Source organism: Trypanosoma equiperdum (assembly GCF_001457755.1).
Source record: "Trypanosoma equiperdum strain OVI genome assembly, contig: ctg_983, whole genome shotgun sequence".
Lineage (NCBI taxonomy): Eukaryota > Euglenozoa > Kinetoplastea > Trypanosomatida > Trypanosomatidae > Trypanosoma > Trypanosoma equiperdum.
The window spans coordinates 65,346-89,485 of NW_027124957.1; the positions used below are offsets into that span (position 1 = coordinate 65,346).

At 49.5% G+C, this 24,140-nt stretch overlaps 11 protein-coding genes across 11 annotated transcripts; all 11 read right to left on the bottom strand.

Moving 5' to 3' along the window:
* Window positions 1-88: 88 nt before the first annotated feature.
* On the bottom strand, window positions 89-1,930 carry TEOVI_000879600 (CBF/Mak21 family, putative; the record flags this gene model as incomplete). The annotated part of the gene is made up of 1 exon (XM_067227490.1): window positions 89-1,930. One exon carries the CDS (start codon window positions 1,928-1,930, stop codon window positions 89-91), a length of 1,842 nt encoding a protein of 613 aa, XP_067083591.1.
* Window positions 1,931-3,173: 1,243 nt separating this feature from the next.
* TEOVI_000879700 (kinetoplastid kinetochore protein 1) lies at window positions 3,174-7,958 on the bottom strand (the record flags this gene model as incomplete). Its single annotated transcript, XM_067227491.1, has 1 exon — window positions 3,174-7,958. The coding sequence occupies one exon, from the start codon at window positions 7,956-7,958 to the stop codon at window positions 3,174-3,176; it is 4,785 nt and encodes a 1,594-aa protein (XP_067083592.1).
* Window positions 7,959-8,611: 653 nt separating this feature from the next.
* TEOVI_000879800 (uncharacterized protein) lies at window positions 8,612-9,823 on the bottom strand (the record flags this gene model as incomplete). The annotated part of the gene is made up of 1 exon (XM_067227492.1): window positions 8,612-9,823. One exon carries the CDS (start codon window positions 9,821-9,823, stop codon window positions 8,612-8,614), a length of 1,212 nt encoding a protein of 403 aa, XP_067083593.1.
* A 660-nt stretch (window positions 9,824-10,483) lies between these two features.
* On the bottom strand, window positions 10,484-11,845 carry TEOVI_000879900 (trypanin; the record flags this gene model as incomplete). Its single annotated transcript, XM_067227493.1, has 1 exon — window positions 10,484-11,845. One exon carries the CDS (start codon window positions 11,843-11,845, stop codon window positions 10,484-10,486), a length of 1,362 nt encoding a protein of 453 aa, XP_067083594.1.
* Window positions 11,846-12,363: 518 nt separating this feature from the next.
* Window positions 12,364-13,827, bottom strand: TEOVI_000880000 (uncharacterized protein; the record flags this gene model as incomplete). The annotated part of the gene is made up of 1 exon (XM_067227494.1): window positions 12,364-13,827. The coding sequence occupies one exon, from the start codon at window positions 13,825-13,827 to the stop codon at window positions 12,364-12,366; it is 1,464 nt and encodes a 487-aa protein (XP_067083595.1).
* Window positions 13,828-14,191: 364 nt separating this feature from the next.
* On the bottom strand, window positions 14,192-14,473 carry TEOVI_000880100 (60S ribosomal proteins L37, putative; the record flags this gene model as incomplete). The annotated part of the gene is made up of 1 exon (XM_067227495.1): window positions 14,192-14,473. One exon carries the CDS (start codon window positions 14,471-14,473, stop codon window positions 14,192-14,194), a length of 282 nt encoding a protein of 93 aa, XP_067083596.1.
* A 1,019-nt stretch (window positions 14,474-15,492) lies between these two features.
* Window positions 15,493-16,152, bottom strand: TEOVI_000880200 (ring finger containing protein; the record flags this gene model as incomplete). The annotated part of the gene is made up of 1 exon (XM_067227496.1): window positions 15,493-16,152. The coding sequence occupies one exon, from the start codon at window positions 16,150-16,152 to the stop codon at window positions 15,493-15,495; it is 660 nt and encodes a 219-aa protein (XP_067083597.1).
* A 417-nt stretch (window positions 16,153-16,569) lies between these two features.
* Window positions 16,570-17,466, bottom strand: TEOVI_000880300 (uncharacterized protein; the record flags this gene model as incomplete). Its single annotated transcript, XM_067227497.1, has 1 exon — window positions 16,570-17,466. One exon carries the CDS (start codon window positions 17,464-17,466, stop codon window positions 16,570-16,572), a length of 897 nt encoding a protein of 298 aa, XP_067083598.1.
* Window positions 17,467-19,298: 1,832 nt separating this feature from the next.
* On the bottom strand, window positions 19,299-20,987 carry TEOVI_000880400 (chaperonin HSP60, mitochondrial precursor; the record flags this gene model as incomplete). Its single annotated transcript, XM_067227498.1, has 1 exon — window positions 19,299-20,987. One exon carries the CDS (start codon window positions 20,985-20,987, stop codon window positions 19,299-19,301), a length of 1,689 nt encoding a protein of 562 aa, XP_067083599.1.
* Window positions 20,988-21,745: 758 nt separating this feature from the next.
* Window positions 21,746-23,107, bottom strand: TEOVI_000880500 (amino acid permease, putative; the record flags this gene model as incomplete). The annotated part of the gene is made up of 1 exon (XM_067227499.1): window positions 21,746-23,107. One exon carries the CDS (start codon window positions 23,105-23,107, stop codon window positions 21,746-21,748), a length of 1,362 nt encoding a protein of 453 aa, XP_067083600.1.
* Window positions 23,108-23,630: 523 nt separating this feature from the next.
* TEOVI_000880600 (KIAA1430 homologue, putative) lies at window positions 23,631-24,116 on the bottom strand (the record flags this gene model as incomplete). Its single annotated transcript, XM_067227500.1, has 1 exon — window positions 23,631-24,116. The coding sequence occupies one exon, from the start codon at window positions 24,114-24,116 to the stop codon at window positions 23,631-23,633; it is 486 nt and encodes a 161-aa protein (XP_067083601.1).
* Between the last annotated feature and the right edge of the window lie 24 nt (window positions 24,117-24,140).

Here is a 24,140-nt window from a genome sequence, read left to right on the forward strand (position 1 = left end):
CAATCGCACCATACCACGCCCCTGAATCTTTAAACGTGTACCTTTTTGATCAGAAAGTGTTTCTGCAATGTCGTTTGTGCGATAGGCGCTACTCACCAGCGGGATCTGATGCCTCATCATTGTGAGCACGTTTTACACCGGCCGTTAATTTCCCATACTTTCTTCGTTTCATCGTCTCGGGAAGCGGCGGCGGCGGCCGAATTTCCCCCGACGACGGGTCATGCGACTCCAACAACTCATACGGTCCAAGAGCGTCCAGCTGCTTTGTCACCACCGGAGCCTGTCCATGCGTCAACTTTGAAACCTTGTAAAAGTGTTTACAAAACACCTCCGCTACGTTACGCATCGTTGGATGGAAACTCTTTGCTAGAAGACTCAACTCCCAAGTGAAGCTGCAATCAGCGTTCGATGAGGCAATCTGCGTCGCCCCAGGTGTGTACACACCACGACCTGCTATAAAGTTGTCACTACCACCAATGACAATCCCACTGACCGCCGGATACCGCAACATAAGGCGGTGATTGAGAGCCAATAAAGAAAGGCCAATGTGGGGCGGACACGAAGGAATGGCCTGCATTATGCGGCGAACAAAGGCCGTAACACGTGGCACCGGAAGGTGCTTTTGGGTTAAAACCAAAAGGTCCATAGCACGCAATACGAGGCCAACGCGAAATGTCCACTCCCGCGATGCATTTGAGTGCACAAACTTCTCCTGTGCCATGGACTCCGTTATGGAGAAGGCCTGCGAAGAAAGGGAACCAGCAGATGACGTAGATCCCTGGGAGGCAACTTCATCCCCGTCATCGTCTCCATCCCCGCCTTCCCCAGTTGTCCCCTTATTTGATTCAACACATTTCGGAAGGGTAAGAGCCTCAGGGAGACAGCGGAAGAGCACCTCGTGGAAATAACTAAGGTCCACCCGCCAGTCGCTTGCCGTCGTTGTTGCGTCCCTCTGCGCAAGAGAAGCCACAGACACAAGGGCGTGCAACTTTGTAGTGACAGAGGTAGCCTCGTCGTTTACAAGATCCTTAAGCGCCGTAATGAGCTGTTGGTGGAGTTCCACATTAACGAGAGGGGCAAACTTCACCAAGCCTTCAAGCGCCGGAGCAAGGATCCTCGTTTGATGCTGTTGGGAACATGATTTGGACGCCTCGAGTACGCGCAAGTAAATGACAAAAACACGATGCAAGATCCGGCTCTGTTTAACGACAATCTCAGCGCGGTCGCGCCTCGCCTTGCTCTTCTGTAGCTGGCGGGCCAATTCCTTGTCTTCTTTTTTCAGTCGCTTGTTCTTCGCCACTTCCTCTGTCAAGTCCCGGCGGTGCATGTCCACCATCGCCACCCGTATATGCAAAAGCAAATTAAGGAGCTTTGGATTCATGGCATAATGTTGCTTACGAACAATATCTAAAAGCGCTGAGACAATGCACTCTGTTGCATCAGAAACCATCTGTCCGTCGAGTAACTCGGCGAGCGCCGTCAGTGCCGGTCGTGCCACACGCGTTGATTTCGCATTTGCAAACGTAACTGCCAGCGACAAGAGCTTGTCCGCATGATTGAACTCAGACGCACGGGGGACCAGTCGTGCACACAAGCGACTTCCGAGCGCCTGCTGCTCCGGGTGCGGCTTCCTCTGCAGCCTTCGCAAAAGCTGAAGGAAGTGCTCATACTGCACGAGTACCTCGTGCTCCAGCTTCTGCACTTGATACACCTCCTTCTGCTTGCGACCGGTCTGACCACCATCCTCCTCTTCGATCGTTGCAGATATTTTGTAATTTGGTATAACGTCGCACAGGATAGAGCACTCCTTCGTGAGGTTTTCCACAAGTTCACCGTAGTCGCTCACGGTGCGGTTATGCAGCGAGTGCAGCTCCTTGAGTTGAGAACTCAAATAAGACGTATTCATCAAGTAGCGCTGCATGGCTGCCATGGCTTTCCTGACTGTGTTTCAACAAGCCCGTTGCGCTCTCCAAGCACGCCCCTCAGGTTCCACCTACGCACTGCCACATTATTAACAACATCATTGAACAGAACGTGGTTGATAATCAAGATAGGAAAAAAAAACAAAGGTTAGAGAATAAGGGAGTTTACCCGAGGCAAAAGCATTCCCGACATTGCACAAATTACAATGAAGGTGCCTGTAGTTTTATCATACCTTTACCTCCTTTGGAATTTCCGTTGGGCCCCACCAAAGACTGTACGATAAGGGAAACATCCCTGTATTCACGTTAAGGTCAAAAACGAAACGAAAATAGTAAACATTAAAGGCACCGGGTGCTCCTGACCGCGGCAGCCTGTGATCTAGGGTTTGAATTTTTTTTTTCACGTCATCAGCCGCATCAGTGAACACGCAACCAACTGAAACGCAAGGACGTCGCTCGGTTTCGTGTTCCCAACGTTTGCGGGGAACCCTCACTGCAAAAGCAGCACCCATGCGCTAATACTGCATGCGGAACAGATGAGGAGAACGTGTAGTGCATAAGCAAACAGAAGGAAGGTATCCACCAAAGCAGTGAAAAACAAAAAAAGTTGTTTGTGTGTCCCATGACACACAATCACTCCCTCCATCTCTTCCCTCTCTTTTACTCTACGGTTGTACTCAGTAACACGGCGAAGCAGCAACTTCTCACACACTCATCTGGTTCACAGCCTCATCTAAGTGTCCCTCCTTTTCCTCATTCATTTCTAAGAGGTCCACTTCATATATACTTTGTTCCGATTTTATTGTCACTGTTATTTATAAACGTGCCGGCATTTCGACCGGTGCACCCATATCTCCAGAACCCATACGTCTATCGGGCTTCGAAGGATGAGGGCCCATTTTGAATGCAGCGCAAAACGGTTGTTTTGCAAGCAGAAACAACGGACAATGAAGACGACACATCCGTAAAAATGAGTACAAGTGGACCGAGGCCACCCCAATGGATAGAGGAATATGGAATAAGATAAAGTTACAGCACCTCACAAACAAGGAAAAGGGGAAAGAATACAAATAAAAGTGAACAAAAAAGCTTGGGTGAAGAGAGAGGTGGAGAAACAAAAAGAAAACGCTCAGACAATCGCGCGCGAGCACCATAACAGGCGGCATTACAATAAGGAACCGCTACCATATCTCCGTCTAATGTAATATTTGTGCGCACACACACACAATTCACACCACACCAAACCACAGCCTAAACGATTTCCAACGAATATTGCGGATCGCGAGCATACTCAGGCACGGGGGGCGCTGTGACATCGGAGCGCCAGGTGTTACCAACCTCCCCATCGACATTAGCCCCCATTATACCATTGCCCCGCACCCTCCGTTCATTGTTCGTCAACGAAGATACGCCATTTGGATCTCGTGCACCCATGGCTTGCCGCAACTCCAGCGTAGTTGTCCCGGTACCCTGTTCCACAAAAAAACGTGGAACGACACCCTGAGGAAACATGGCTACACCGCCAGACGTAGTAGTGGCAACTTCTCCACCAAAAGTTGGGGAAACACTTGTCGCACCACTATGTCCCAGCAACGCCTCCAGCTCACGAAGAGCGGCGGAAGTCTCCTGCTGGGGCAGAAGCGTGGTTGTAGCGCCTCTATTTTCATAGCACTGTTTTGCGTCGTCGTGGTGGCCACCATTTTGGCCCTGCTCAGGTTGGGGGGAATATGTGACTAGCTGTCCAGGATTACCAGCCCCAGCCCCTTCCACGCGGTTTTTCTTCTCCGCGGTCATGCGACAAGCGCTCCCTTCAGCCTCACCTCCATCTTGTGCCCTCTTGCGGTCAACCGTGTTCACCATGTTAACGTGGGCCACCACAAGCCTCCCAGGAACCTGCGGACGGGACGAATGCGGCAAGTCGTAGTTGTTGGCCCTCCCCTCTACTACAACGGGAAGAATAGCAGCATGAGGAGCGACCGCGGCAGTGGACACAAGGTTGTGTTGGGAAGCGGTACCCCTGTCAAAACCATACACAGCAAGATCCCCGCGCCTCTCTCCCTCCGTGGCCAACACTTGCCGTCTTGCTGGAGGTCCAGCGCACTCCCCGTAATGTCGGCGTTCATCCTGTCGCTGAAGCTCATCGAAGACATCCCCCGCGGTTTGGTACGTAGCAAAAAACTGAAGAGCAAGTGCCGATGGGACGGTGACACAGTTCGCAGAATTAGTTCCCTGTAGAGGTGGCACAGTTGTATCGTCAATAGGTTCCTCGTCACCCTCACTGAACACGCTCATCTCATGCCACGTGCTGTTTGCACCGATGTCCCCGATGGCAGTAGATGCCTCTTTAAGCATTTCAGAAAACCGTTTACTCCGACCAGGGTTGCTCTCAACCAGCACCGCCTCGGGAAAAGCAGAAGCTGCTACGTTGCTCAGCTGTCCATTTGGACTCGTCGCGGGGTTTATCCTCTTTACTTGTCCTTCCTGAGGGCTAGTTTGGATCCCTTTCGAGACCGTTGGAGCCCTCCCCGTTAGAATGGTTTCAGCACCCTCAGCTTGGCGATATGATTCGTTGAGTCTCTCCTGTGCTTTTGATAAAGGAGTAATACCGCCTTGTTTACGACCACTCGCGTCGGCAGCCCCGGTGCCGCTGTCAAACGCGGGCGGTAAGCCGCACGACCCTCCACTGGAACATGGTGAAAGACTGTCCGCCGACGATGTCACTGTATCCTGGAGTTGGCTGGAAAATGTGGTGTTAGCGTGGGGGCGCCGTGTTAGTGTCACCTCTACCTTCTGCTCGTTTCTCCGCTGAAGGTGCAACGGTATCGGTGCGGGAACTGCATCAAAATCACCATGAGACATCGTCAGGTCGTCGAACACATTGTCGTCTGATGGTCGTTGCAACTCCTCCAGTGAATAGGAAAACAATTCACCGCCCTGATAGGGCGTGCCATCAGGCTGGGCGACGTCGCACACTTCGACAGACACCCCCGCCCCCTCCTCTTCTTCGTTATCTAGTGAATCACCAGCACCAAGCATGTCCGCAATCTCATCACAACTCTCACCAACGGTCTCCTTTACAACAAACTTTGTACGCTTCAGCAGCCTCACCAGCAAGCGAAAAAATACCACATTCTCATCACGTATCTCCCTAGCCATATCGTTAATTCGTCCAACTTGCATCTTTATCTCCTGCACAGCCTTTGAGACTGCCTCTCCAAAGTGGTGGGCATCCTGCCGTGTCTCCGCCCCCACCTCAGCCACGTCAGCACCCACGGACCGGCGAAAGATTACCACAACCATCTGCAAAGAGGTGTAGACAAGAGACACAAAGCGACCGGGTGTGCTACGAGTTTGTTTCACCCAACTCGTTAACAAATGAAGCACAACGCGCGCGAGGGGTGGGCAGCGTCTGACTGTTTCATACGCCATGACAGCAAATAGCTCAGCTGTTGTTTCCTCACCAGTAATAGGCATACAAGAAACGGGCGAAGCAACACTGAAACGCCTTGTAACACTCTTCACAAAGCTGGCCAGGAGTGCCGTACGGGCAGGGGCCGATGTTTTCATTTGACGAAGGAAGAACGACCAGAAGGTGCTGTTGGCGCCAACGGGAAGGGCGTATTCCACAAGTGAATTTAACGAGACAGGGACGGAGCCAAAAGGAGAAAGCAGGGCAGTAATGATATTGTCCGCCTGCATGTTGAAATCTTGGATGAGTTTGCATACGCAGCAACCCACCAATTTACGCATCTGGGGACTGAAATAGTGAGCACGATGAATAATCTTCAGTAGCAACTGGGCGTTGTCAGCGGCTTCTTTGCATGTGGGGGCGCAGTCCGGGTACTCTACACAGTAATTGTTCTCATCCGGAGCAGTCGGAAGAAGATCCACATTACTCCCTCCCCGGCGCAGCAGTAAATTTGCCAAGTACCAAAGTACAAGAGCGTCATGATTGCTATGTATCTGAATGCAACTTAGGGCCTGAAGTAATGCATCCACATGGCTGCGGTCGACCGCATTGCCTAGTAATATAACCAATTTTGCGTGTAGCGTAAGCAAGCTTGCCCTTTCCTCACTGTCCAACACACCAAAAGCTCGCGACTTATTCAGCACTTCCACCAACGTGCTTCGGATGTAAGGTTCTATCTCTAGATAAAGTTCCTTGCGGTGCGGTCCGGCATGAGCAAAAATATGAAATAGCAAGAGGTGAACTGCACTGTCCAATCGCCTGGATGAGTCACACATCAGGCTTTTCAACTTTTCCCTGACAACCTCTGACCCTGCGCATTCAGTAATGGTGACCAACACACGTCCCAAGGAAGCGGTACCCACATAATGAGCTGCCCCACTTGCCTGACAGAGCGGTGACTGTCCCCGTGTTTCACCACACAGTGCACAAATGGAACCTATATTCCAATTGTGCTGCAATATAATATCGATTGCCTCACAGACGTGCCTCCCGTGCAACACCATATCCATCTCTGCGCATAGCAACTGCGGATCAACAATATAGGGAAAGGCACCACCTCCGACAAGAGAGTTGCAGGTATCTCCGCCACTAGGCAAAAACTTTTCAAACGCCTCCTTTGTCACCTTCCCAAGTGTTTTCATGACGCTTGGGTTAGCGACAGCCCCAATGCACTGCAACATAAGGGTGGCACGCTCTGACGACGAAATAGAGCAGCCACGCACGACTTCGCGAAGAAGGAAAAGAATGCTGTATACTGTTGCAGGACTTTCCACTGCCCGAGCAACGGGGGAGTTCATTAGAACCCTCTTCATCACTCTCGCACAACTGCCCACGAGCGATACGACGATACCCGCGAGTACTTCAGCCTGTAAACGCGTATCCAGAGTCAAGGTGGCTACAAAGTAGGCTGCATGTGGCATCAAGCACTTCACCAAGCTCACAATCTCCAGTGATCCTTCCGTGACATCATCCAGGAACGGCTGAATGATCGCACATATACACAAGTAATAAGGGTTACTAGTGCCCATGCCAGGCGTACATAGACGTAGCAGCTTTCGGTACAGGTGCATTCGCACCGCAGGTTGGTTGAGCGTGTCCTTGACATCTTCACTGCAGAGACTTGGGTACAAAAAACTTTCCACGAACTCCTTCCGAATAGGAGACCGAAGGGTCAGAAACACGCTAGTTAGACGAATTGAAAGCGACCGCCCGTACATCGGCCCTGTGCTGATGCATGGAGCAGCCCGCTTCAACCGCTCATAGCATGCCACGATCTGTTCAACATGCATTCTCCGTGGACTCGAGCGAATCACATTCATCAGTACCTCTACTTGTTCTTCTCGATCAACCTCCTCAGCTGTTTTTAAAATAAGCGTCAATGCACGGTTGGAAACAAGTGACGATGTGGCCCTGCACAATTCCCGCAGCTTCCGCTGCCACTGATTAATTATGTCAACGGGGACGACACCATGCTCCACAAGCGTGACAGCAAGAAGAGAGAACGCACGATATTGCAAACTCGGCACAAGAACCACGTAGTGCGCAGGCCCCTCAAGGGAGGGGGAAGAAAGCCCAAAAACATCGCCACGTATCACATCACGTACAAACGGGTGTTCCGACCTTTGGGTATCAGGGATAATGTCAATTGCCGTTGCTATCAGCTGCGCATATCGCTGTATGTCTTCAATGCACACGTGCGGCATTTGCATGTGAAAAAGAAATGTGGCATAACTGAGGGAAACACAAAATGGGAAACCATTTATTAAAGGTGCCGTGCGCGTATAATAGGATGCCAGTTCTCTAAGAAAATTCATGGAACTGAGGCTCTCCTTCAATCGGCACTGAACCCGCCTCACACACTGCGTGAACAACAACCTGTCTTCCTCCGGAGCCCTCTCCCATAAGTCTCTGACGGTGAGACGGCGAGGCTGCTGGGACATTGACATTTGTCGGCGACTCCGCGCAAGTGAAGGGTCCGCCCCACTTGACAATGAAGATCGAGCCGTCACGGATGCGGCACGTCGCCGCACTTGGTTCCTGGTGTTGTACGAAGCGAAAGAATCCATACGTACAAAAACAATAGGTAGAAGGAAATTCTAGTGAGAATGAGCAAAAACGAAGCCAAACTAAAGAAAACTAAGGTGAAAAGGGTTCAAACAATACTGTTTCTTATATAGTGGCTATTGGTGATTTAATCCCGGTGAGGAGTCCCTTCCTTCCCTTCTTCGCGAATCGCTGCCTTCACCTCCCTTTTTCCTCGCTTCGAAAATTGGCCAAAATGAACGCGGAGAGCCAAGAGTGAAAAAGGAAAAAAGTGTTCAGAATCCCATACAAGTGCACCTACTGGGTCCTCCGTAGATAGAAATGATTACAAACATGAACACCCTGTCTCATCTGTACCAAACATATGAAGGATCTCCACCTCTTGTGGGAGGGGAAAATGTGGGGAAGGGGACCAAGGGGTAAGATGGCACATAAGGGGGACAGATAAAGATAACAGTGAAAAAAGGAAGTAATAAACAGCACTCCAAGGCGGATGTCAAGCGTACTCAGACCCAATGATAAACTGGCACTTTTCACATTTACGCGAACCGCACATGCATTCGTACATACATTCTACCTTCCCAAACACACACACACACACAAACTTCTGCGAGGATTCGCATCAAACAAACTCCCCGTGTGCAAATTCTGATCGCACCTTCACTACCAAATGGGACTAAAAGCGCTTGGGCCGTTTGCTCTTCTCTGCGAAGTTCCGCGCAATGTTCTGGAAGACAGGCGTCAGCAGCGGCTTCGCGAGTTGGGGAGCCCCAAGAGAGCTCGTCGCACGCTTTGGTACCTTCGTTACGACACCCGTAATGAGAACACGTTCCACGCCGCGTGCATCACGAAGGCGGGGTGGCTGCCCGTATTCTTTAACCCCATGCTTCCCAATTGCGGCCAGTTTACGTGGCGTACGCGCGGCTTGGAGCGACTGCGGTGGCCCCCACGATCCAGCTGCCTTCTTAGAGTCCTCAGTACCGTATATGCTCGGTTGGGAAAGAAATACAGAGTCATTTACCTTCCGAGAAAATTGGGCCACGTTGTTGGTCCCGTTAGAGATGCGCTGCCCACAACTAACCTTCTCTGACGACGTAAAACCAGTGCCGCCATCCCTAGGCGCTGCATCTCGGTGGCACAACGCAGCTGACACCCCTAGAAGACGGTTTTGCATTGCCTGCATAACATTGCTTATCACAGGATCCACACGTTCAGGGGTTATCGGTGGCGCAGCGGTTTCCGTGCCGTCGTGAAGCCGAAATTTTTCCTCCTGCTCGGGACCCACCGAATCCTCATCAGCACCCGGAGGTATTGTCAGTTGAAGCTGGGAGCTAAATGTGCAATCACTCTCGGGGCCCCGAATTGCCTGATCCCCATTTTTCCAACAAGAAATGGTGTCGTTGCAAGCATCCCCCGTCTGCATGCAGGCTGGATCTCGAAACCCACCACAAATCGGAGTTCTAGACGTGCTGCAAGTGGTTGTGTTAACAATGTTTGGCGATGGGAAATCAAAAAGTGGTCTAGCAACGGCGTGCCCATCCTCACCCCGCTCTTTTCCTAATGGCGTATAGTCCTCAACGCCCGCCTTAAGGCCTCGGTTTTTTGCCTTCCGGCTTCGCATACGTCTGCGACCTGCACTGCTCCTGGGTGAGTGTGCTCCACCCGCACTGGACATCGACCCCGGACGCACAGAATGTGGACAGTCTCCCCTACCGCCACTGTTTCTGGCACTTGATCTTTTGGTCGATGAGCCGCGGGGACCACTCGTGGAGAACGTAGGACTGCGGTCATCCACTTTTTCTCTGTCAATTTTTAACTTGGCGGTCGCTTTCAAAAGCTCTTCAACATCTACACAAAAAACACCTACCGGCGGCCTTCGACTCATCATGTAGCCAATACTTGGGGACACAGTAACAAACAAAGCAAAAAAACAAGGAGTTTTGAGCCGCCGACACAACCCAACAGTTTCTGATAGTAATCCCCTTCTGTACTTCTCCGCCTTCAAGGGCCCTCCGCAGTAACACGCAAGGACGTACGCGAGCAATGGTGCCAAGCTTGCTGCAAAGTGTTCATTGTGTCGCAAAAATAAGAAAATAAGGGAAAGGGGAGAAACAAGCACGGAAAAAAAAAGTGGAGTGGACAAAGAAAACGAGCGGCTCCGCTACGAAGCCAGTAGCAGCAAAGGCGCTGCGGCCTGTGTTACACTTATTGGACAACGAGAAACAGTAGTGAAATGACAATAAAGTGAGGTTACGAATGATAACCGGCCTCAATGTTTATAGGTTTCGCCTCGCAATCACTCACGCGTCTCACAACGACGCTCGTCGCAGCAGCAACTGTCTCTATATCCGGCACGTAACAACATACATACCAAGGCGTGTGACGCGTAGTTCTACATTCACAGGTCCATAGGAAGCGCAGTGGCCCACTAGAAAGGGGAAAGAGGCAACAGGACAGACGAAAAAAAAAACAGCCCACCACGCCCACGCGCGAATGCGAGCTGCAACAAAGCCGTAACTTGGAACAACCAACGTGTGAACCACAACACCTACTCAAAGTTGCTCCGTGGCAGTGAAGCAATGTTAGCCGCCTGGCAACGCCTCTCCATCTCGAGCAACGTCGCGCTGTACAACTTTTCTCCTTTCTTAAGCTCAAAGTGTAAGTCTTTTATCAGTTGATTTTTTCGTTGAAGCCATTCGTCGACCTCAGTCGCGATGAGTTCCAGCGTCTTTGGTTCGAGGTTCATGGCGCGCAAAACACCTTCAAGTTGTACATCCCTTTCCTCTACAAGAGCGTGAGACTCGATAAGCTTTTGCTGGAGAACCTCATTGCGCTCCTCGACTACCATCACCGCTTGCCGGAGCGCGGATTCAAACTTCCCCTTGAGCTCCTCGCGCTCCCGGTGCACGCAGGCGTAACGCTCCTCCAAGGCCTGATGTTCTTCACGCTGTCGGCGAATCTCCTCACGCAACGACCTTAACTTAACACGAGTGACCTCGAGACCCCGCTTGTTCTGTTCATTCTGCTTCCGTTTCTGCTGCAGCTCCGCAACCTCACGCTGAGCTTCTTCTAACGGTGCAACAAGATTTTGATTCTCCCGATCAATATCATACATTAAAGTCTCATTATGCTCGTCGTTCTGCTTCATCTGCGCTATTTCTTCCTTTAAGGAATGAATGATTTCTAGGTTATTTGTGGTTATTTGGTTGTAGTATGTCTTCATTTCATGAAATTTCTCTTCATGCTGCTTAATGAGGGCGTTTATGTGCTCATTCTTTCTTTCTTCAATCTCATGAATCTCCGCACGGCGTCTTAACTCCAGTTCATCCCGCAACACTTTTAACTTGGCCTCACAGGATACCTGCAGTCGCGCGAGCTCCTTTTCATGACTCTGTGTTTTTGTAACGGTTACCATGTAGCTGTGCGAATCGCGCTTCTCGTACACGTTCATTTCATGGTCAGCCGCTGCTGCCCGGAGCTGCTGGTCTTGCTGTTGGAGCTTAGCCTGTATCTCATTCATGCGCTGGAGGTGCCGGTCTTCCGCCTCGCGAAGCAGACGGTCACTTTCATCCTTGCACGCCTGCGCCTTCTTCTTCCGCTCATAGATGAGGTGACGCACCCTCTGCTTGTATACCTTCATCTCTACCTGGTGTGACCGCTCCAGTTCTTCAATGCTCGCCTCCGCATTGAACAGCCGATTGCGATAAGTCTCCACCTCCCCCTTTGTAATCGTCCAGAAGTCATTCACCTTGTCACGCTCTACCTGGAAGTAGTTCCGAAGTCGCTCGGCCTTCGCCAACGCGTCATGAACCGATTCTAAAGTTGTGAGCTCCACTAGAGGATCAACTGGTGGCGGGGCCTTGACTGACTTTCTCCTTCCACCGCGCTCAGCAGCGGTCCGTGGTGGCATTCAAAAACGAGAAGAGCCTACGGGGTACGCCACGATGCAGTCTGAAAAGTAGTGCAGTCGCAACGTACAAATATATACAAAATTAGCAACAATTGTGGTAAGAACGGGAATTGGAGAAAGGAAACATGCGAATAATCTCAGAGAATTCATCGAAAAGAAAATATGGCGATATGCCGGCATTCGCCTCTTGTGGAAACCAATCTACTCGACCACACAACGGAGAGTACTAAGTGGACAATTGATTGGCAGCGCAGCCAGTGCACACGGGAAAAGAGCCGCCATTAAAACAAAAGAAAGAGCGCATGACTGAAGCGCATGTAGGTAGTTTGCCTTCCAGCGTAAGTCGAGAAAAACCTAGTGTGGAGAACGGATCAAAATCAAAGGGAAGTAAAGGTGCACATGCAAATGTGTGGATACATGCTCTCCCTCTTAAACTATCTCAGCTATACCCTCCGCACACGAACGCGACGACACGGGCCCAAGTGCAAGAAAAAAGATTCTATTTCCACCTATCAAAATTAAACCGGCTCCCCTCTGTGCCTCTGCAGTAGCTGATCTTGCTCAAGCAAATCCTTTATGTCTCGCACCTTGTCACGGATGTTGCGCCAAGAATCACAGCGAACCTTCTTTACCGCCCACTCTTGTAACTCGTAGACACATGCCTTATATTCTCCTTTGCGACGCGCTGCCTCCGCAAGCAACTCAGCAGACGACGAAAGATATGTCACATGGGAGAGCGCGGCTGCCCTGTAGCAATCGTATGCCTCGCGGTCGATTCTCAAGCGATCTGTTAGTTCTAAAAGCTGGCGGGAGAGCTTCTCGTACTCGGGCATCATCCCCCGTAACTCTCTGCAACTGTCAAGGAGTTGGATGCACCGCCCGCACGCAGATGACCTTACTTCACACCACGGGGTCAATGTACACTCCAGCGCCCCGAGAACTGTGCCTAACTGCAGGCAGAATGCGCTTTGACCTTCCACCTGGTCCTCCAACAAGGAATCTTGGTGCACCTCAAACAGGGTACGCCGGAACTGTTCAAGCGCCTTCACCTGAAGGTGTAACCACGCTTCACTCGCCTCCAGCAGCCATTCCTGTACAGTTTCGTTATCCATGTACGGTTCAGCCTTTTCTAGCACTACATGGTAATTATCTGACATCACATTATAGTGCTCAAGAAGCGACTTACAGAACTCTTGGATGTGGTCAGGCTCCGTCAGTACATCTAGGTTAGCCTGCTGCTGTCGGCACCACAACACCAACCGGCGCTGTTGGCTGCCGAGATGCTCCACATCTCTAGCCCGTTCAGTCTCAGCCCTCGATCCGCTACCGACGGCGGAAACCGCTTTTTTCCCAAGTTGCATAACATCAGACAACAGCTGCCGCACGGCAACTAGCGATGGCTCGTCCATAGATGCAGATGCAAGGCGCGCATCTTCCTCTAGTGATTTCCAACTCGCGTTTAGTTGCTTCTCCTTGGCCGACCAGGTCGCCTTATTTGCCACACCAAGCCACGTGACGATAGACTGTGCCTTTGATAAACGGGGTGGAGTAAGTGTTAGTATGTGACGTAATCCCTCCAGCATAACTGACAGTTGCGCGGATAAATCTACCGAACGCGTAACAAACGCCTGGTACGCGGCCAAAGAAACATCATTCACGGACGGCAGGGGGCAGCCAGCATCGTCACATCCCCGAGAAATTCTATCAAGCAAATGCAGTTCCTTCTCTAGCTCCTCGACCTCCTCCTCTATGTTCTCTGCCTCTTGCTCTTCATACGTCTTCAGTGCATCTATCTGATTCTGTAGTGTATCGGTATGAAAGACGAAGCAGTCATGCAGTACACGAAAAACATCAATGGTGGTGGCCCGCTCCTTACAGTCGTCGCCTGCACTCTTCACTTTATTGTACAGGGCGTTGATCCTCTCGCTCGATTCCTCAAACGCCTCAAGGAGTGTCTGAATCGCAACAGTCTCACTGCTCATCTAGGCTGTTTTCAACTTTTCTCTCTTATTGCTCATCGTTTCATTTGATATAACATTATCATCATTGTTCCCATTGTTAATGAAGGGGGGAAAGGAAGGGAAGAGGGAAGAGATGGGATGTCAAGTACCAAAAAAAAAACGAATACAAGCGGGGTGGATGAGGTAGTGGAGGTGAAAGAGGTCTGAAACGAGACCTTCTTCACCGTCCATCTGCCCCCTAATTCCGATACTCTGATATCGGTTTGGTTAGCGCAAATATATACGTTAAGGGAAGTGCACACTTATACAAAAGGAGGAGCATCCCCGGGAACTAAAAAAAAACATTCTGGAAGCCCACCGAATACTTTAAGTACGGAGGAGGCATCTAGTTGCTCTGCTTCAACTCACGAAGTCGGCGGACCGTCGACCGCACGGTTGTGTTGTTCGGCGTACTCAGCGTGTAGGCGCCACCAGCAACCGTCTTGCTGCAACCATCGCAGCGCCAGATGCCAACGGCCTTGCGACGGAATGCGAACTTCCCGCAGAAGGAACAGAAGTGTTTCGCATGCTGAGACACCTCCAGCTTCTTGGCGCGCTTACGCGGGTTCGAACCATAGCGGGCGCCATAGCGCCCCATGACGCCCATCTTGACGGTACGCTTCGCCATTGCTACCTAAATCTCCAGGTGGTGCTCCTGCACAGACAAGAAAAATCACGAGAGGGCGGACGGATTCAAACATGGAGGACAGTTGTCGAAAACTGTTGAATGGCAATTGAGGATAGAACGTAGTTGTAAACAACGGAAAGTGCGTACCACAAAGCAGAGACCTCTGCCTCCCCTCAATTGGCGGGCTCTGACGCATCTGATCATACTTCAATACCTACCGGAGCGACCATGCCGGGAACGCCTTTCGGGGCACCCTCCCCCTGCTCTTTCAAGACCACAAAACTTTTGGGAATAACTCTCATGTTAAAGCAACACCAGGCGAAGGCCAAGCACATCATCAGTGACCTGGTAATACAACTGCTTCCTTATGCCCCCGGCACAGATATCGCACAAACATATCAATAAAATACCCCAGCAGAACAAGAAAAAATAAAAGAGAAAAAGGAAACTAACTCTCTTCCACCAAACGCGCGCACACTTCACCCAACACAATTACGTTCACCGGTGGTACAGGGAGCCGCACCCCCATCTCCCCCCAAATCTCATGCCTTCTTCTTCGCCCCCAGGGGCACGCACGTGCACGCTGTCACCTCTGTTACAATGCCCGTGTTGCAAATGCCTACTAGAGAAATGCACATAGCGGTGCACAGAATTTGCCGACCCAAGAGCGTAAGTTTCACGGAAAAAACAACGCATACGTACACGAAGTTGGTGGCCCAAAGGAGAAAAATGTACTAATGGTTGGGGAATACCCACTCTTCAGTAGGCGTGTCCACGGCATTCACACCATTCATCACAACTCACGTTGCGATGTCGTTCACGGATGGAAACAAACGAGCTCTCCGTCCACTGCGTCACGTCCACAGGAAAAAAATCTTTCCGTCTCTTACGTCATACCACAGAGCCTGAATACTTTTCATCCCTCTGCTCATCTCAACGGTGCTCATACTTCCACCAATCTTCACTGCGACTACGTGGTCACTGAGCTGTCCGCAAACGCTCTTCGGTGTCCATTTCTTTCACACCATAAAAAAAGATGTGGCTAACAAACCTAATGCTAACACCATTGCGCTTCGCACGTGCCTCGTAATTGCCTCACCCACCTCTCGGGAGTGTAAATCGTCCGACCGCTGTGGTGAGGGCACGGCACCCACATTACTCCCGCCCTCATCTGCAGTAGGCACAGTGTTGCTCACACCTCCCAAATACGTACTCAGGTTCGTCAACCACTCCCTCCATGGAAGCTGGTACATAGCCCACAAAAGAGATATCGCAATCAGTGAATAAGGGTCGGAAGAAAAAAAGAAAAAAGAGGTACTGCTCAGAAAAGGAAATGCCCCTCGGAGTCGAAATGAATTCCCATCTGAACTGGATGGTACTCTCGCAGCTGCCGGGCGTGGCGGCGGCCCGTGCGAAGCGCCTTGTGTCCACGGCGAAGAACGTTGAAACGAAGACGATGCACCCTCACTTCTCCCCTTACCATATAATGGAATAATATCGCCATTAACATTCTCATCAACTCTTCCGCGACAGACCGGACACTCCGTGTTCACTGCTGATCTTGGGGGATGAAGCCACCTGCTAAGGCACCTCCAACAAAAGAGATGCCCACAGCGAGTTACAACAGGCTCGCTAGCCACCTCATAGCATATGGCACATGAAAAGTCAGTACGAGACATACACTTTTACTGCTAAATACTTTTTGAACACTGCTAGAATTCGAAGCCACAGAACCACAAAGAAAAGTCAGAAGTGGCAGAGTAAACCAGCAAAGCCAGTACAGATATTTAGAAAATTGGTAAAGGGCACAACTTTATAACCAGAGGCATACAAACATCACAATAAACTGTTAAACAAACACAAATGTAGTAATCTTACGCAATAACAGAGTTAAATATCTTCAGCTCTACAAGTGTACATAGGCGAAGAACAAACGCACTACAACCTTCAGGACAAGGTTGCACAGATACAATTAACAAACCAGCAACTCTTCCATAATTAACCAATACCCTAAAATATAAAGAAACAAAAACATGAGAATTTATCATATGAACAGCAGTAATATCGACGACTGAAGAATCTTGCAAAGAAAAAAATCAACATTCCACAGGTTCACAGCTCACATTCTCCTCTATGAGATTCAAATGAGCCTCTTCAGTCGGACGATCCGTGGGATCATTTGAGGTCGAAGGCGTCTCCGCACTTTTTTGCTTACATTCCTCTCTGATGTCAATCTCAAACATAAGTCTCTCAGCGTAATCTTCCAACACTTCCTTCTGTCGTTCCCAGTCATCATTGACGAGATGGCACCTCATCAGCCTGTCAATGTCGCCACGAGCAACGGCGCGTTGCTTAACAGCCTTACGACGACACAAGGCAACAAAAAAACGAAACACCACCAAAAAAAAACTTAAAGTAAGCAACCCCTGAGACACCGACATTAAAATAGAAATATAACTCTGCACAAACATCAAATCAGTATTCTGGCCCAGGTTCAACTGTACAGTTTTCTCAGCGGAAGGCAGCAAACGGCCCCAAAAAACACCAACTGCAGCTGAATGGAGGAGCAAAGGCACCCAAAAAAGAGACATCTCCAATGCAAATACGGTCATCGTAGTTTTGGAGAAGGGAACCACACAGAACATACCAAAGAAAAATGACAGATAACTGGTGACAACAGAGTAAAGCAGAATCCAGCCCACCATGTGAAACGACGAAACAAAGCGTGCACAACCCACAAAAATTTTATCACCATCGTCATTCATCTCACATATTTTTTTTCCACCCTCAAGGTACAGCACAAAGCTTGCTGAAACGTGAACAGCGTTATATCCACTGGTGCCAGGATGCTGGGGCTGAATGATGCCAACATCACGTCCGCTCACACGGCTCATAACGACAATAAGCTGAAGGATGCACGACGCAAAGAGAAAAGCGAAAGCAACCAGAATATAAATATCACGTGGCACCAGGTGGCAGAGGTGGAGTGCCATCTTTCACCCACAAGCAACCACCACTTTACTACACCCACTTGTACCGCTCAACTACTTAAAGGCGGCACACCGACGACACGGCAGATTACCCTTCTAAGACACTGGTGCTTCCACCGATGCAACCAAGTCCCTGCTTGAAGGGGAAAAGGGAAAAGGGGGAGAAAATACGGGAGTGACACTCCACTATAAATGGGTGCAATTTCCTACAAACTACAGACCATATATGTGAACCCACACAGATGGAAACAATTAGTTGAAATGCTTTCACAGGCACTACCTCAATGCTCACACCAAGCAAACGTGCAGGAAGCCGGCAGAAACATTGGAAACACTTTCGATGCCATTATCGGATAGAGTGGCTCAAGCGAAGGAAATCAGCACATCATCTAGTAGTGCCTAACAAGGAACGAAAATATATATCATGTATTCCCTACGTGGAAAAATCAACGAACCGACAATATTTCACAGCGGAATTAGTTATTAGAAAAAAGAAAAAAAAAGTGATTTGTGCCAACGGGAAAAAGAAATCTCACAAAGGAAAAATAAGCACGTTCATTCCACACCGACACTACACCCGAGTGTAACCATCACAGCACTGTGTGTGAGTGGGATGCTAAAGTCCATAATTAGTTTTACTGTCCTCGCTGAAACTGTAAGCACGTGAAAGCAGAAGTTGCTGATAACCCTTACGCAAAACCACAATAGCTACGCTCTGGTGCCAAGTAAGGCACGTACATAACAAAACTAATTTAAAGGATATGCGGGGTATCTCCTCAACAAATGGAGTACTTTATGCCCACCTCGCGGTTTTTGCGGCAGGCAGCACTCATTGACCAAAAAAAAAAAGGAGCTCACATACCAACGCATGGATCATCACTTAAGTTCGCCCTTTGTCACATCGAATTGTCAAACAACATTACAAGGAGGACAGCACAACACAGCAAAGAAGAACAAAAAAAAATTACCCGCAACACTCACACGCACCACGGAATAAATCATCGCTCTTTAAACCAAATATCCTGCATCCGCAAAGAGATAAACAAACAGAAGTAATTAAAAAAAAGGAAAATAAATTCATAAAAAATAACGTGGAAGGAGCATCAAGTGGACCAGTTGAGTAGAAACGGAAAAGAGTACCTCACACTCGAGCATACACAACTGTGAAGGGGGACGCACACTCCGCAAGAGAAACAGCATGCACACACAACATGAGTCAATAAGCACCGACCACAGAATTACGACATCAACCTCTCAGGACAAGCAGCAGCAGTAAAAGATCCGGTATACAAATATACACCAACGAAAGAGAAGATAGATTCACCAAAGAAAGAATAGGAAACGGAGCGGCACTCATCGCAAGGTGTGGTAAGCGGGAAGCGTTACGACCAACACACAGTTGGGGACGGTAAGAGAAACTGGAACAACGGCCATGCTACCTTAGCTAACCAATAACTCACTCAAAAAGCGAAAATAGTGACAGACCACTATAAGACTAGGAGCGAAATCAACAAAAAAAACAGAAAAATATATACATAATGATTGGAAGGCCAAAGACAAAAGACAAGTTGACGCTATCATCCATATCTACAACAAAATCTCAAACACAGTACCTCCCTCCAAGAGTCTCCCCCCCCCCCGCGAACCACAGACTCGACAACTCGAATAACCTGGAATTAGAACCCTACTGAAGCGACAATAATAATGATAATAATTAATTTAAAACACGAGCTGAATAATAATAAATAAATAAATAAATAATGATGACGTTCAATTCTGTGCGGAACATTATGACCAGGACAACACCTGCTCAACGCTCTCAGGTTGCCTCAGCATCAATACATGCCGTCCATACCTCCCATACCACCCATGCCTCCCATACCACCTGCAGCAGGTGCATCATCCTTCGGTAAATCCACAACCGCGGCCTCTGCCGTCATCATGAGGCTGGCAACAGACGCAGCGTCAGTAAGCGCAACACGAACCACACGCGCGGGGTCGATTATTCCGGCTTCAAACATGTTCACGTAGCGATCAAGCTGCGCATCGTAACCAACAGCGGCATCAGTGTTCTCGAGCACCTTCTCAACAACAACAGCACCTTCCCTTCCAGCATTGGCAACAATGCGGTGGGCGGGCAACCGCACCGCGTTACGGATGATCTGCACGCCAGTCCGTTGATCAGCGGTGAGTGACTGATCCTGTAGTAATCCGTCCAATGCTTTGCTCGCACGCAGCAACGCAGCGCCACCACCAGGGACAATGCCTTCCTGCACCGCAGCGCGGGTCGAGCACAGGGCATCTGTGATGCGGTCCTTCTTCTCGTTCACCTCCACCTCAGAAGCACCACCAACGCGGATTACGGCAACGCCACCACTCAGTTTTGCAAGACGTTCTTGAAGCTTCTCGCGGTTATAGTCACTCGTCTCGCGCTCAATGAGCCCGCGCAGCAGGTCCACGCGTTCTTTCATCATCGCAACGTCGCCACCACCGTTCAACAGTACTGTATCGTCCTTCGTGATTGTTGCCTTCTTCACACTCCCCAAGATGCTGGCGTCGAATTTCTCAGCGTCAAGTTCCACACCACTGCCTTCCTCACCAACAACGCAGGCACCACTGAAAATGGCGATGTCTTGCAGCATCGCAGCCTTGTTGTCCCCGAAACCTGGAGCCTTCACGCACGCAATCTTTAGCTTTCCTTGAAGTTTATTGAAAATCATCGTCGTCAGGGCCTCACTCTCCACATCATCCGCAATGATCAGCAATGGTCGCCCACTGCGCACCACGTGATTCAACACCGGTAAGATCGTATGAATGTTGTTCAACTTCTTTGCAGACACAAGCACGAACGCATCTTCAAGCTCGGCCTTCTGAGTCTTCGCGTCAGTTACGAAGTACGGGCTGATGTAACCGCGGTCCACACTCATGCCTTCCACAACTTCCAGCTCAGTCGTCAATGTCTTCCCATCTTGTGTTGTGATCACGCCATCCTTCCCCACCTTCTCCATCGCCTCCCCAATCAGCTTGCCGAGTTCAACATCACCGTTCGCGGAAATCGTCGCAACCTGCACAACGTTCTCCGTATTTGTTACCGTTCGGCTCTGAGATTCGATGTTCTTCAGGATCACCTCCACGGCGCGGTCCATACCACGCTTCATGTCAATGGGATTCGTCCCGGTTGCAATCGATTTGATACCCTCGCTAAAGATGCTTGCAACGAGGACAGCCGATGTCGTCGTTCCATCACCCGCGAGGTCATTTGTCTTATTGCACACCTGCCGCACGAGCTGCGCACCCATGTTCTCAAACGGGTCCTTGAACTCGATCGACTTCGCAACGGTTACACCATCCTTCGTGATCTTCGGAGCACCGTACGATTGCTCGATAATCACGTTACGTCCCTTAGGCCCAAGGGTCGTTGCAACAGCCTCCACAGCGCGTTGTACGCCCTTCAGCATAGATTGACGTGCTTCCGTGCCAAAACGGATGTCTTTGGCACCAAAACGGACGACACAGCGGAACATGTTCGGATCTTATTGTTATTAGTCTGCGTTTTCACTTTTAATGTTACCTGTTAACTTTTTGTGGTAGTAGGGGGTGGGGCGAAGAGTAAGTCTGGTTGTTGTTGTTGTTTTCCCCACGTATTTGATGGAGCAATGGTTGATTGTGTCACGCGGCTTCAGTAAAAAAAAAAAGGAAAAAAGTTAAATTCTTCTGCGTTTTCCACATTCGCTGCACAGGGAAGCATAGGAATCGACTTACTTTATTGGTACAATTGACCCCGCACTCCCTCTCCCCTCCTCTCGAGCGTTATGGCACTTTGCATCCTGCCGCACTTATCTTGTGATTCTTTCAGTAGCGCAATATGACTCATACTCCCTTCACTGTCAAGCAAGGTTATCACGGTCGCTTTTATCAGTGGCCAAAGTGGGTATATCCGTTATTTATTCACCGCTATGGGACCACGATTCACAATTAATGTTCGTTAAAAGAGAGAGGAATAAAACAAATATGGGGCGAACCCCCTGGACGCATTTGGTTAGTGAAGACGCATCTATTTCTATGTGTGGAAAAATGGGGAACAGGAGCAGCTGTGGAAGAAACATCAAGAAAAACGACAGCGAACACGCGCCTTTCGCCGTATCCCTCCTATTAACTCCCCCCTCGCCCTGCGGCGAAAAAACAAAGGGCAGACGCTCCAAAAGTTTGTGTGTACAAACAAACTGCGGTGCCAAGAAAACCAGGCATTACGTACGCACATGAAACCTCACACAAAGTGTGACTAATTGATAATCGCATAAATCGTCGCCGCCGTGCCGAACACCACGCTGGCGACACCAAGCATTAAGACGCAGTAGGTCATGATGTAGTGAAACCATCCAACAGTCGCCAATGACCAGTTTCCTGAATACATGTAGAAAAGAGCGGGGTAAATAAAGCCAATGAGGCCGCCACAAACAGAGCCTACGAAACCAAACACAGTGCTGATCTTGGGAAAGAAAATGCCACAAATAAGTACCAATATGGACATTACCGTCACTACAGCTGTGTGCTTCCAATATGGTAGCTGCTGAATCTCCCACTGAAGGAGGAAATACACTGTGTTTCGCAAAGGAAGCATATTCATCGCGTAGGAAACACATAATTTGGCAACGAGCCCCACGTACGCAACGAACATCATGGGATCACTGATGGGATCATACATGTACAACACTGAGTCTTTAACCTCCGGGCCGAACTCCAAATAGGCGAACACGCCTGCAAACCAGTACAGTACAGAGCAAAATATCATGGCGATGGTAGTTGAAATAAATAATTTTCTCACACTGGGAATCCTCATTTCATAGTATGTTTGGAATGCAACACAATGACATAGATACGCAAAGATAAAAATACCAAATCCCTCAACTGCGATGTTTCCACCCTGAAACATTGAAACGTCACCACGCTTCGGTACTCCAGCCATAGTGGCGTGTGCAATTATGGCGACTGAAAAGTAAACCACACAAACTACTCCAATCGCCGAGAAGTAGCGCAGGGAATTGATCTGTTTTGGCAGAACAAGCGGAAGCATCCCCAACAGCCAAACAAAAAATGTTGTTAGGCGGACACCCGCGGTCGTTCCAAAAAAATTTGACGTCAACGGAGACTGCTGCAGTAGCGGTTCAAGCAAAGTGCGCACGGCGATGACATAAGCGACAGCAGCACCAAGACAACTGGCGCCCATAACAACGGACATCAAGTAGGCAGCACCCCGGCCCAGCACAACTAGGGACATCTGCTCGAAGCCACTGAATCGCGACTTCTTCATGACAAATCCAATAATGGTGACGGTGTATGCAGTCACTAATGTCATCAAAAACAGGTAGACGGTACCCATCACTATTCCCACCGCGTGGAAAGCCCATGGCAGGGCGACTATGCTTCCACCGAGGGTAGCCGAGGCAAAAGTGAAAGTGTTGGAAAGGGTTCCACCGTGTGGTATCACCCGACTAAACAGCGGCTCAGTAAATCTCATTATGCCCCTCCTTGGGCCATCATCGCTTGACCTGTTTGTCCTTATGTTATCACCGTTAGGGTCTTCTTCCGATGTTTGATCATCTGTGTAGTTGTCCTTAAGCACCCCATCAGAATTCACAACCATCGATCGGACACTTAGCCCTTGCAACTGTGTATGGATGCTTATTTATTTGTTCTGTGTGAATTGGAAGCTGCACCCCGTAAAGAAAAGGAGTAAAGAAGATTTGATACGTGTGCAAAAAATTCATATATTAACGAGTTTGTGAGCTGCCATATGTTAGACCGTAAAAAAAAGGCACGAGAAAGACAACGTCGGCTAAGTGAGTGGCGTTTCCTCCGTTTGTGTCGTTGCTCTTTCCCCAGTAGTTGACACATCTATTTCACAAACAATCAGATTCATATATATATTTATATATGCGTGTGTGCTCACATATATGGCGGGTGGGCCACGACTTGAGACGCCACACGGATAAAATATGCAGGGTCTCTAGTAAACTTCACAGAATACATACATAAGTGGAGCGGTAGCCTGCTAAAAAAAAAAAAAAGGATGCCGCAGCCCAAGGGAGAGGGGTAAAAGTGGGCGACTAAGTACTTGCAAAGAAGTAACAGCCAGCACGCAGAGTGGGGCTGCAGAACATTATCTACTACTCACCCACGCCCTTCCTTCTATTCATTGGTATATACGGGTAGCGGCTGATTCGGTCGACGAGTATCTCGTTTTCATCTCGCTCCATTTCCCACTTTTCAAGGCGATACACAGGCTTGACGTTCTCTAAACGGTGAAGTAATTTTAAGTTCTCCTCCGCAAGCTTTTGCTGTTCTCTTCTCCGACGAATTTCTGCGTCGCGGGGGCCGTTGGTACGACGCCAAGGTTCCTTGTTGTCGATGCCGCCTCCACGTTCCATAATAGCGGACATATTCACAACTAACCGTCTGTTTTCCTCGTCAATGCATTTTCGTCGTTCTTGTTCCATGAGGGCGCGCTTGTTGCTCAAGCTTAGATTTCGGGGAGTCTTGTTGTCGACACATGGTTTCTGTTGCTCCACACGTTTCCGATGCTGTTCATACTGCCTCGCCCGCTGCTGCTCTAGCCACAGCAACTCGGCCGTACGTTTTGGTGCGACAGACATTTAACCAAGGTGTTGCGTCGATTA